The 14,279-nt window shown below is 38.7% G+C and overlaps 1 protein-coding gene across 2 annotated transcripts in view; it reads right to left on the bottom strand.

Moving 5' to 3' along the window:
* Positions 1-14,279, bottom strand: part of LOC134795585 (chitooligosaccharidolytic beta-N-acetylglucosaminidase) — a 49,255-nt gene that overhangs the window by 17,054 nt on the left and 17,922 nt on the right. The window contains exons 2-3 of one of the 2 annotated variants that reach the window (XM_063767477.1): positions 7,916-8,001; positions 5,772-5,969 (exon numbers count right to left, since the gene is read on the bottom strand). In XM_063767477.1, the coding sequence (XP_063623547.1) occupies positions 5,772-5,969; positions 7,916-8,001 (284 nt within the window). Of the gene's footprint in view, positions 1-5,546; positions 5,613-5,771; positions 5,970-7,915; positions 8,002-14,279 lie in introns of those variants that run through there. The other variant, XM_063767478.1, reaches the window with a different exon arrangement.

Genomic DNA, 14,279 nt, shown 5'->3' on the forward strand with positions numbered 1-14,279 from the left:
TAATGTATGTACTTCGCTGCTGCCCTTTTACAAAATTTCTAAATTTATTAACTCCTCTGGACGACTTGATAAAAACTAATTTGGAATCTATTTTGAACTTGCAGTTTAGCGAAGAGTCCTGGACCCAAGCATCCCTTCCCATTCGCCACGGTGGGTTAGGGATCCGCAAAATTTCAAGTGTGTCTACACCGGCGTTTTTATCTTCCGTTCATAGTTCAGCAACTCTCATAGGAAAAATCCTGAGGGCCTGTCCTCCAAACTATGAGATTACTGGCTTAACGGAGTCTAAAAACGCCTGGTCCATCGCCTGCCCGGGTAAGGATTTTCCCGAAAATCTAAATTCGCAAAGGGCTTGGGACGACATACAATGCAAAATTATTTATGACTGTCTTCTAAGCCGCAGCACAGGTTCTGCACGCGCCAGACTGCTAGCAGCCGGTTCCAGGGAGTCCGGCGCCTGGCTGCACGCCTTTCCGTCGGTGCATACCGGCACTTTCCTGGAGCCGCACACTCTGCGCGTTGCGACCTGCCTGCGACTCGGCGTCCGGATCTGTGCTCCACATAGGTGCCCCTGCGGCACTGACGTCGACGCCCTCGGACACCACGGGCTCTCCTGCCAAAGGAGCGCCGGCCGCTTCTCTAGACACGCCGCGCTTAACGATATTCTCCGCCGGTCTCTTGCCAGCGTCAACGTACCAGCTCTTCTCGAGCCTCCTGGCATTGTAAGAGATGATGGTAAGAGACCGGACGGAATGTCACTGGTTCCGTGGAAGATGGGGCGGGTGCTGGTGTGGGACGCCACCTGTGTGGACACCCTAGCCCCGTCTCATCTCCACGGCACTAATGCAAAAGCCGGCGCGGCGGCAGAGGCGGCCGAAAAATTAAAAAAGGCCAAATATAAGGGTCTCGGCCCCGAATACGATTTCGTACCTTTCGGTGTCGAGACCCTTGGCCCGTGGGGTCCGAACGCGTCTACGCTATTTAAGGATTTATCCAAAAGGATAGCAGACGCCACTGGTGATCGTAGAGCTGGCAGCTTCCTCGCACAAAGAATAAGTATTGCGATACAGCGGGGAAATGCTGCCAGCATCTACGGCACCATTCCGCAGGATAGTTTGTAATTATTTATTTTTAGATTAGTTTTATTTATTTTTAGATTTAGTTTTTAAGTTTTTAGGTTAGTTATTTTATTATGTTTTACTTATGGTATTATTTTGTTTCTAGGTATTAAGTTTGTATGCACTAATATTAAATGCCTCTTAAGTACATGAACTAACTTAACTAGATGGAACATGTACCTAGTACAGTCAACTGTAAAAATATGGGTGCACAAATCATCTCAAAAATATGTCCCATAGCTCATAAGTTAGCGAATTAAGAACTATGGGACATATTTTTGAATAAGTTGGCTACACCGATATTTTTACAGTTGACTGTACAATGTGTAGTACAAAGAGTAGTATACTTAGTAGCATTCTTAAGCGACATTGAATTTATTTATTGAATCGTTTACTATAACAATTGTCATAAGTAAACAATGATTAATCGTAACATAATAAACAAGTATTATTAAACAAATGCTGCGCTGCTGCGCATGTCACCAACTATGTAAATACCTACACTCTTAATATAAACAATACACACGATTAAATTAATGTTTTACATTATATTATAACAATAGCAATAAATTAATATCATACGTACACATTCTGTTTCTACTAATTGTGACTCTTTTGCTTGTTTGATACTTAATATATAATTCAAGATTTTGAACTCAAACTGACTTTGAACATCGCTAGACTGCATTAAAGTAGGTCTCTAAGGATCATTCTAAAAAAATATGTCTGCGACCTATACAAAATGTATGAAAATATTCTCAGAGAATGACCGCCTAAATCTTATCAAATTGCTTTATCATTACAAACATTTAAATAGGTAACATATCCCTAAACCTAAACTACAATAAAAAAAAGCACCCCTCGGCAATATGCCGTAGACGCTGGCAGCATTACCTCGCTGAATTGCAATGCTAACAGGTAGGTAACATAATTATGTAAGGTTTGAAAAATCATTTTGAATATCAGAATGCGGTTCAGATAAAAATCATAGATGCCTACACTTTTACTAATGGTTTCATTTTAATTACTACGTCTCGTCTCATATCGTGATGCTGTAGCGTGTTCGCGCGAACTGTACATTTTTCTCTTCTGTGGGCTTCTGTGGGCTTCAAGAGAAAAATGTACAGTTCGCGCGAACACGCTAGTTTTCTCTCCTGTGGGCAATAGTTAACAGCTTGTGGGCATGTAAGTAATGATTTTATCATAGTTCTCTAAATAAAAGGAGGACCTTTTCGCGTGGATAAGGGTTAAATAAGAAAATTAACCTTTATAGCCCTTAACTCTTGTGTATGTCTACAGGAAAGACGCGAACACAGAATGTTTTTGACCCTGCTAATAACGATCGAAAATGACTATAAAGACGCATTAATAGTCGCACTGGCTGTTAAAACCACGTTTGATACACTTGGAAGTATTGTATAAATCATATGGCATTCACAGCTTATGCATTGTACTGAGAATCATAAAGCGCGGTATCCACGAAAGGAGAAATGTGTCGCTGCATTAGGCCATCAGTGATATCGTGTTTACTTCGCAACATCGCGTGCTTGACATATCTGGCAACAAGTTGCCAGTGATGTCGGCTACCATAGCCTTTGCTTGACATGTCCAGCAAAATCACGCAACACCGCACAATGTTTTACGTCAAGCAAAATTGCGCAAACTCGCTTGAATTTGCCCGAATCTGAAATTTATCCGAAATCTGTCGTAGGTACGATGTTACCAGATACGTCAGATGACTTCAAGCAAAGTCAAACTACTTCTCTCTAGACAACACAAGCCTGCACAAGGCACATAAGTTAAGCATAAGTATGCAACATACCGCAAGAAATGCTCGACAATGGAATTACCTACACCGATCAATATCAATTTAATTGCATTAGATACTCATCATCAGCGTGATTATTATACCTACTTGCTGTAATTAAAATGATTATAGATCTAACATACTTAACATTTTCTTCAACACAAAGTAGAAAATAGGTAGGTGGTGTAAATAGGAGAGGCGCTAGACTAATAGTTGGTGTAAAGTAGGGAAGAAGTGGGATAAACGAGGATTAGGGTGCAACTTGATCTTGACTCCAGCACATTAACTGATGACGAAAAACAAACAGTTTATCCACAATATAATAAAACCAGCACCCAAATCGTATAGTAAAACACAAAATGTGCAAGTGACTCTTATTATCAAAATTTGTCTCTTTCATGGCGCTTTTATTCTCCTACATTTGAGAAGTTCTCAACATTGACCTAACATTGTCAATACCTAAACAAATATGTGACGTTCCACGGAAAAAGGTACCTTATGGCGGCTGGCGCTTACGTCGCATAGCGCCGCAATAATATTGGAGCGGCGTTAATAATAGCGTAAGCGCCAACCGCCATAAGGTACCTTTACCCGTGGGACGTCACATATTATGTATTCTTAAATATCTTAACATAGTTTTCGTTTCTGATAAAACTATACCTAACCACAGATTTCCAGCATACGTCGATAGCTCTTTGACAAAGCGTTTTTTTATGAGGTACGAGTACCATAACGACGTCATAATAACTTTTCGTTCCACGTCATAACCCATTCCCCAAACTCGTAGTTTTATAGCGAAGCAAAGTAGTATCATAGCGAAAATAACCCACTACTATGTCAGAGCCACACGACTGCCCCTAAAGTGACTATCACTTGTCAAATTGTCACCGGCGCACGCGCCGCGCGTCGCGGTCGACGGTCCTATCTAAATTCACGAAACATATCGTCATAGCTTGTGACTAATATAATTTGACATGGAGATCAAATGCAGTAGCAGTTTATTATTAGATCATATTATACTGGACAGAAGTGATGCACTAGATATTCACGTGGTGTGAATAAAAACCCAGGAATAACCCACGCAGACGACCAGGAGACACCTGCCCTATTATATTTATCCACGATTTCGTGTCACATAACTCTTAACGTTTACGGGTTTTATGATTATTTTTATTAGCCTCTTGAACGATGTCCACACGGTTATACTAGAATTTATTTGATATTAATGAGTGCTTTTGAAATGTTTATTCGGGTTAGTTATTTTTAATTCACAAATACTATAATAGTATTCCAGAATATCACCTACGGAGAAAGATTTCGTTGGCGCCAGGGGATCTCTTAAGCTGATTTATCCACATTCGTAGCAGATGATGATCTCATTGATGGGTCATATAGAAATTTCGCGGCTTACCTATCGACATTGCCAATAAGTCATCCGAAGTTTAAACCCTTTAAGTTTAAACGCTAGACCGGGCCGAGGACGGACCGGAGCTTCCGGCGCTTCGTTTTCTATGGAAAGCACCACGTGATCACCGATCAGCCGTCATAGAAAATTACATGTCGGGCGCCATGTCGATAGGAAAGGATAGGAAAATCTACGTTACGTTAAATAAGTTACGTTTGGTTGGACTCATAATCAGGATAAAAACATAAACAGCATCCCCAAACACAGAAATAACCTATAAAGACATTAGGCAGCGAATATATGGTCCACGGGAAATATGCACAGAAATATCCTGATTTTTTTTACTAGAAAATCTATTCGTGAACCATGATGACAACAGCGCCCAAGACGGCGTTCTTGAAATCAATAAATTTATTTATTTGTATTGCATACTTACAGGGTTACTAAAAAATAACTGCATTCCCGTTGCCGTTGAGGTTTTGGGATTATACAGAGCAACTTTTACTATGGGATCAACACCGAAATCGCGAAAAAAAAATTGGCTGTTTCATACATTTTGGCTGGTCCATGTTCTATGGGAGGGTAATTTTTTTTTCGCGATTTCGTGGTTGGTCCCATAGTAAAAGTTGCTCAGTATAACCACAAAACCTACCTGGTAACGGGAATGCAGTTATTTTTTACCCACCGTGTATATGTTACACAAGAAACTATGCAATTTCCTCTCCGATAACATATCTCTCTCGCAGCTATTTTAGGTATGTATGTAGGTACAATTATTTTATACTTCGCGTCGGACATATTATTTAGGTTATACTAATTGACCCTCGTCATTCGACGGCGATAAATTTGAGTTAAAGCGAAACATCATAAAGTCAAGTCAAATAGTGAGGAGTATGATTAATGAAAAAATCAAATGCCAGACCAAAGGACTTTACGTTACATTTATTTTCTCGTAAACTAATAATACATATACATATGTGTTACATTAAAGTACCTACTTATGATTCAATGAAAAGTCGACCTTATGGACAACTGACCATATTATCTTTAGCTAGGAAACTAATGCAAAACTAAAATTAAACCTAATGTAATCAACGCTTAAAAAGAAATCACCGATATAGACATACATAGATGCAATTTAAAGCATAGCTCAAAGTCACAGATTCTATTATAAAGATATCAGGTACCTATCCAACGTTTTCTATCTATTATTTACCTCAAATAATTGGGATGTATCTTCACAGTCTGCATGCTAAGCGCAGCCGTGACCGTCTGGGCCGGGCCGAACCGACCACAGTCCATACAAGCTTACAAGGATTTCTTTTTGTGAGTTCTGAAAACCTAACTCACACACAGGAACACGACAATCTATAATATATCCATATCCTAGCAGTGCTCTTATGGCCGTGGCCTTCTGCAATAAATTCTATAAGTCTCTTACCTTAAATAATTGGGATGTATCTTCACTGTCTGCATGCTCAGCGCAGCCGTGACCGGCCTGGGCCAGATCCCGCCGAACCGACCACAGAGGGTCCGACACAAGTCCAGGCTCTCGAATAATGTGGTCTCTGAGGCTGTGATGGGCTTGTCTGAGCGTTGGCAGCCTACGTCTGACACGCATTTGTAACCCCATGCTGGCCTGGAGATAAACATGCATGATATATTAAAAAAAATTTTGGAAGAATTCCCACACCCACCCATAAGAAAAACTTTTAAAATCCTTTAACTCGGTTACGATTTTTTTTAATTTCTATTTCAACATCAGTTGATATTTAGCTTTGGAACTTACCAAAATTGACGTAATTTTTTTTCTTACGGAGTATATAGGATAAAACATGTTGTATGTGACATACATGTTTAGGTAAATATTCTGTTAAAATCCTTCCCAAAGTTACGTAAAAAAAACTTAAAATACAACTTATCGGCTACTTACATGTAGGTAAACGAAGTGCGTCGTGGAGAAAGAAAAGGTGTTATTTCAATTTCGAAATATAAATAAATATTACAATATCGAAGATAGAAAAAACAGACAGTGTAGGTACTATTTAATAGTTCATTTATGTGATGGATAGACCCTCATTAGAACAGCACGAATCCATGACTCCTAAGACCCCCTAAAGGGTCAGTACGATACGTTTCTGACACCGATTCGCAGACAAAGCTATTAATGCCACTTATTTTAGTAACTATACTCGTGATCGTGACCAATGGTCGATACTATTGTTACGTTTGATGTGGCTACTTGGGTAGGTACGTCATTAATGCTGGAAGTGGTTTAAAAATAGCTAATGGCTAACTGCATGTACATTGTAGGTAAGAATAAGAACATACACCCAACGGCATAGTTAGCAAATTCCTGTTCTTGAGCAGGATATATTAAAACCTAATTCATTTGAACAATATAACACTCTCACTAAGTAATACAACAAATTACGCTGCACTCCTGCAAGCGGAATGCAGTTTTTCGGCACTAGAGACTCTAATAAGAAAAAATGTGATATAGCTACATACCTAAAGTGTCATTCTATGGAACTTGCTAACTATGTAAACAAAAGTCTCTAGTAAATTCATCATTCAGAGACAATTTCAATACTGGCGGTTTGTTTGCATAGCAAGTTCCATAGAATGACATTTTATATTATAAATAAACTTAACTTTCATAGTATGCTCCACAGAAGTCATCTTTTTCTAAAATACATTATATATTTGATCCGTGTGAACTACGGTCACTAATATAGTCACGACGGTGCCGATTATTGGTATTGAAAATTATGTTAGATTAAGATAAATTCCGGAAATTATGCATTTTGGCAAATAAATATACCTGCCTATTGCGAATCTTGTAATTATAACATCATGTTTTCGAGTCTTCCTAGCTCACATAAAACATTCTGAAGAAGTGTTACGGCTCATAAAGTCGTAAAAGTAATCGAAGCTGCAATTGATTGAGCGAAGTTTTAATTGATATAATAACAAGAGATTCATATGACATGTTACTGATATTGTTGACTTCAGTTATGCATTTATTAGCATTAATTAAGAGCTGTGGGCCGGTCGAACAATTAGTATGCACTAATATAGGTGAAGGATCCAAATTAACCAAGATAAATGGTGTTAAGTATTATTAGCTAACATCATTCTTATTACTAACTCTGTTCTTATCATTATATGGACTGAATTGGATTCACATTTTGCTATTAAGTCAAAAATATAGGGACCTACTAAATTATTATCTCTGTGAGCTGTACACCTCGCAAGGCTTTGTCAAAATTGATGTATGGCTGCACCATTATGAAAGTTTCCAAAAACTTAATCGACAGAAAAACTCATACAAAATGATCTAACCTTTACGAAAGTTTACGAAATCGGTTAAGAAATGCGGTGTAGAGAGGTACAGCCGGACAAAGGAAAACATTTATGCCCAATTTGAAACGGAGACGCTTCGCTCGCGTTTCGCGTTCATCGGTCAAATATTGTCGTTGTATACGCGCACTGTCACCTGGCCCCAATAGTGTACAATTTACGAGTTATGTACAAGAAGATGATGATAGATAAATGATATTTATATACTTAAATTTAACTTACTCAGGTCCTCCTATATTGACGTTGTTTTCGCTGCATCTCACCAGTTGCACCAGCAATACTACCAGCGCCCAGTGATTCGGCACCATCTGTGAAATCATCATCATAATATATTACTTCTTGATGCTTGTGTGCGTGAGCATTAAATATGTGCAAAAATACCTATGACCTTTCATTCATCTTTCTATTTTCAGATACTCATGGAGTCAACGTTTATTTCAGAAAATGACGTTAACAGGCCTTAACCACATATTTTAATTAGAACTAGAAGTCAATACAGAGTAATACAGACCTGTGATTAGACCGCAAGAAATAATATAAATATCACATACAGTGCAGCGATTTTGTTTTCTCATTTCACAAAACAGCTGTGTCTACACGCGCAGACATCCTTTAGGTAAGTACCTACCATTTAACTGTGGCGATTGGTAAGAATGTTAGGACTCAGCTACGACTAGTAGAAGGCATGACTGTATCAAGCTGATTTGTATTATGTTAAATAAGCAAAGATGTAATATAAACTAGTCCTAAAACTCAGGTATCTTTATCTATACAAGAAAATTACCGTTCAACTACTTTTACCAACAGCCCGAGATACCTAAGTGGTAGACGTAGACCTATAACGATGTGGTTATTTATAATAAATATGTAATAACGGATCTCATTCAAAACACAATGGGTATCCTAACCACTATTTAAGCACTATGTACTTAACCACATTATCATGGGATATGATTAGCATTGTCGGTTACCACATCACGAAACCGATTTAGAGGCGGATGATAAGGTGGAGTAGTGCAGTAATTTCAGGTTTTATCTAGGTTCTAGAAGAATCGACGTAATATTAGATCTTAATAAGTATGCATATGTCCATTTTATGTAGAAGAGACATATTTATGTTTTTGTTTTATAATGCCTAATGATTACCTACCTAGAAATTAAATTTAAATTTAAACTGTTTATTATAAATAAATTTTACAATATTTTTTATGTACTTAACCTAATCTACACTATAATAGATTATTAGCTAAGTGAGAGGTTTTCTTTTAGTTACATCATTGACGTTATTATTACTATATTTTAATCTAATTTATATAACATAATGTGTATCTATTTTATATTTACTTTTGACTTAACTACTTAATCAGTTCATGCAGTACTTTTTTTAACATTAGTTTCAGCTTATGAGGCTTATCTTCTAAGTTATCTATTATATGTCTAGGACGACTATTTAGGATGTGTGGCAAATAACTCGACCAGACTCTTTGCCCATAAAAGTTGTTACTACTTGGTATATTGAAATGTTTTTTATTTATCAGTACTCTAAGGTTATTTGGCCTATCATACCTATTCAGACTTCCCAGTTTATGTCTATATTCTAATATTATCGCTAGCTTCACTTTATCATATACATTCATTATTTTACAATGCTGAAATAACTTTTCATAATTATGTTTATATTTATATTTGATTTTTAGCGGTACAATGGATTTAAGGATTCTTACCTGTAGGTTATATATTCTTTGTAGGTGAGTTTTGTGGGTTCTACCATAGCTAGATATCCCATAATTTATTACAGAGTCAGCCATAGCCATGTATATTAGGCGGAGTGTATTATACGGCATTTTGTTTGTAAGTATTGTTAGATTACTGAATACGGCTCTTAGTCTCTTACATACATGGTCAATGTGCGGACTCCAGTTAAATTTATTATCTATAATTAATCCAAGGTATGTATGCTGTTCTACTATGTCTAGGGGCTCACAGTTGCAACTCGAACCTGATCCATGCAAACAAGAGTGTTTGTGTGCTATTAAATTAGAAACAGATTCAAATGGCTATTAAAGTAACCATTTGAATCTGTTTCTAATTTTAACACTTAAATAAAAAAATAAATGTATAACTTACTAACACGCTAAGTTTATAGCTAGTTTAGTTTCTAATAATTATACAATATTTATTAAAGGTAATTCGGTCAGGTTTAATAGAGTCATTTTATATCTAAATAAATACAAAACATCATATTCTACGTATCGAAAAATAATATAGGTACATAAATTGACGTCATTAAGTACAATTTCACAGCAAATATGAATAGTAGTTAGCATGATCACAATAATCATTGAAATTGATAGACCATACTATAGACATAGATATCCAGGGATCGTACATTTTCCAGCATTTTTGGTGCACGAAGTGTTGTTAACGGAATTGGTATAAATAATTTGAACCCTTATGATTAATTAGCGTTACCGCTTAGCGGTGAACGCGCAAACTTGTGTCTTGGTGGGGTTGAATCGCACTAAATTGTCCCGACCCCACACCGAAACTCTGGATAGAGTGCTCTCAATGTCCGACACAAGCTTTTCACGACTCTCCAGCACCACAAAACGAGGGATATTGGCACGGCCTGTGTAATAGTCATCCCCAGTACTGTCGTCTGCATAGCAATGAATGTCATCGATAGACAACATGTCATTGATGTGCAGCAAAAACAGCGTTGGGGATAGCACAGAACCTTGCGGAACGCCAGCGTTAATGTCCATGCTATCGGAGCAGCTTCCGTCTACTACTGCTCGTATGCGTCTGCCGGACAAAAAGCTAGCGATCCATTTGCATAGTCCCTCCGGCAATCCATAAGATGGTAACTTCGACAGGAGACCCCGATGCCAGACCCGATCGAACGCCTTCGCTATATCTAGGCTAACTGCCAATGCCTCACCTTGACTCTCAATGGCCGAAGCCATTGTGAGATACACTAGAAGATCACCAGTCGAGCGACCGTGGCGAAAACCATTTTGGCGGTCGCTGATCAGATCGTGTTCTTCTAGGTATCTCAGGAGCTTTGCCTTAATTATACGCTCCATGACCTTAGAGAGAAGAGAGGTAATAGCGATAGGCCTGTAATTCGATGGGCCCGATCTATCGCCCTTTTTAGGCACAGGGTGCACAAGGGCCGTCTTCCACTAAGATGGAACATGCCGTTTGTCGCTAGAGAGTGTGAAAAGACGCGCTAACACGGGACACAACTCAGGAGCACACTGCTTAAGCACAAGAGCTGGTATGCCGTCTGGCCCGCTCGACTTATTGACGTTTAGGGATAGCAACTCCCGCCGTATATCCTTCTGCGTGAATGAGATTTCTGGCATGGAGTATACGCACCGCGGGATGGTGGGCGGCACGGCGCTACCCTCGTCGTTCAGGGTCGAGTTCGAGGCAAAAAGAGTACCAAGAAGATCGGCTTTCTCTTTTGCACTGTGGGCCAGATCACCATCAGCTTTCCGCAGTGGTGGTAAAGACGACTGACAAAAATTTCCCTCGGCAGCTTTGGCGAGCGACCAGAACGCGCGACTCCCAGTGGGATAGCCCGCTAGTTTCTCACTAATTCTGCCGACGAAATCGTATATAGCCCTGGCAATGGCTTTTTTAGTGGACCTCGAGGCAGCGTTTAATTTGCGTTTCACATAATTGCCTAATGATTAATTAGCGTTAATTACGTTAATATTAACCTTAATTTACCATTTCAGTTGAAATTATCTATACCAATTCGGTTAACACCACTCTGCTGCACCAAAAATGCTGGAAAATGTACGATCACTGGATATGACACATCTAAACTGTAACATACCTACATTCCTATTGTTGTGCCCCGATTACTGCAGTTTAAAGATAATTGGCAAACTCATATAATCTAAATGGCAGCGTTTCCGTTCGCTTCGTTTTATGTATAAATTACATGGGCGAAAATGGGGCGAAATGAGTATGATCAATGATCATGACGTCATTTACGTGACAATGACGCGCCGTCACACCTTCACGATTCTCTTCGCTTCCACCCCCGTGAATCCTGTTTGAAGTGTTTAACAGAGATGTCAAAGCAATGTCAAATAGGTACTTACGTAAATGCTTAGAGTCTGTTAGGAAAGAGAAGAGTCGTGGAATGTATTGGGCCCATTGATTCCACGACTCTTCCCTTTCCGCACAGACTTTAGTATAGAATTTTATCCATCCCCAAAGACGAACTTTACGAGCATGACAAATAAAAACAAAAATAAAGAGTAGGTAAAGTTCACAATCAGTTTGTCATGTTTATATCCAGTAAAATCAAGTGGTACGAAACCATTCCGACCAGATAGTACACCTACAAAACTTTTCATCATTGAAATCTCCGAAAACGACGTAAGTAAACAAGATTAATCTAACATTTATTGACAAAATAAGGTTCGTGCGTTTGATAGCGCAAGCCCAATGAAGCCGGTTCAAACTGACACTTAACCCGATCTTCTTCATATTCAAATAAGTGTTCCGTGAACAAAGTTTTGCACGGAACATTAAAAATGTCTCGAACGCATGCACTTTATCTTTGCTATCAAGGGAATAAACCTTAGATACCTACTAGAAAGCTTTCGGGCTTGCTCTAATAACAGTCGTTCTTGATGCAGTCTATATGAATAGGTAGTCGGAGTTCGGTAAGAGGGTCATTCTCGCATTTCGTGCAAATCGGTATTATTTGCAATTTACCAAAAATGTGTTGGTGTTTTCGAATACCTGTCAATACAAGGTTGTAACATAGGACCTAAAGTATATGGGCCCGCCATGAACAATTCTAAAAAGGTGGTTATTTTCTTTATATTTACAATTAACCCCCACTATTTTCATTCCTCTCTGCACGTATCGCGTGAAGCTATACTTTGACCTCCATTTGAATCTTAAGATACTAAAAATAGAAAACTTCTTTTTGGTTAAGTAAACAAGTAATTTAGTTATGTTTTATATCGTATAATATTATACTCTAAGAAATTAACAATAAAACTATACAGCCTTATAAGTGTATGGTCCAAGCATTTTCTTCATTACCGGCGCGAGAAATGGATTAGCTATATTTTGCTATATAGCAAGGGTATATAGCACTTCCCGCGGATACAACACATTGTTCGTTAGTCAGTTGGCCGCGTGCTACCGCAGCGGTCGTCCATATGTTACTTTTGACGAAAATACCTACGTTCTCTCGTGTCGGGTAGGAGTGTGGTTCAGATAAATCTTCATCGCCATCTAGTGATTTATACAGTAAGTACCAATTGTACATTATTAACATTATACCTAATTGATGTGTTTTAGGGTTGCCTTTCGGGTGGCTTATTCTGCGAAATCAAGGTCTGATATCAACCGACCTAGGCGACGAAAACTTCCAAAACTTCATTCATATCTGTTTCATTCATTTCTTTTCCTTCCAATTTTGCCAGGGAAGGTAATGAACGAATTTAGAAGGTAATGATAATGTATTAGAGGCAATGCATTTAATGGAAAGAGGGTTAAGTTATTATAAATAGTATGTTGGTATAAGCATTTAAAACTGTATGTAATAATATATAGGGGAGCCCAACTGGTGATTTATGGATCTAACTAGAGCGCAGTAGATTAACATAACCTGCCGCTCTACATATAATACCAGACCGCACTCAAGGACTGTGCTGAGAAATTTGATACGTTACTAAGAGACTAAGTGAGTTGGAATTGGAATCATCAGGTACATGTCGACGATAAGGTAGAGAACGGGGCAAATGTTTGGAATAAAAGGCAGAAACTACATGAACATAAACACATGCCGATAAGTAATAATAGTGCCTCCGCTGTCAAAAGCGACAATTCCCAACCCGTGCGTGATAAATCTCAGAAACCTGATACCAGCAGTAAAAAACGGTGTAAACCTCTCAGGGCGATGGAGCATCGCAAGTTCATCCATCTGTGGAATATAGCTTGACAATCGGAGGATATACGGGCATATCTGCTGTTATTCATGGTGCACTGTCGACGAACTTAAGCTCAAAGGGGACTCCAAGACTTTCAAAATAGGAGTACCCTCGACAATGTATGAATCCTGTTTATTTCCAACAATGTAGCCCGATAATCGTGGTCATTTCGTAAATCCAACGTCAATGGGAGTCAGACAAAAACCAACCCGTAATACTTAGTTCGGAATCCTGATTCGAAACCTTCACTGGATCTAATTCACCAAAATGTAAGGGGTCTTAACACCAAAGTAAGTTTTTCGGGCTTCTATGCTGTTGGTCCAGACTACTTAGGTACCTGCATAAGGGGTCTTAACGCAAAAGTAAGTTTTTCGGGCTTCTATGCTGTTGGTCCAGACTACGTAGGTACCTGCATATATCTTAAAGGGGTGTTTAGAGCATTAGAATGGTCCAATACACTTCATGCTTAATCTGGTACATACTCTCCACAAGTACATATCCTCACCATTGGAAGATTTCACGGGTAAGACCGATCCCAAAGTCAAGGTATTCTTTTCGTTCAGCTTTAGCAAAGCTGTTTGAGTCCATACTCCATGGCACGTTGTCGAAACAAGTGA

The sequence above is a fragment of the Cydia splendana genome, chromosome 12 (assembly GCF_910591565.1).
Source record: "Cydia splendana chromosome 12, ilCydSple1.2, whole genome shotgun sequence".
NCBI lineage: Eukaryota > Metazoa > Arthropoda > Insecta > Lepidoptera > Tortricidae > Cydia > Cydia splendana.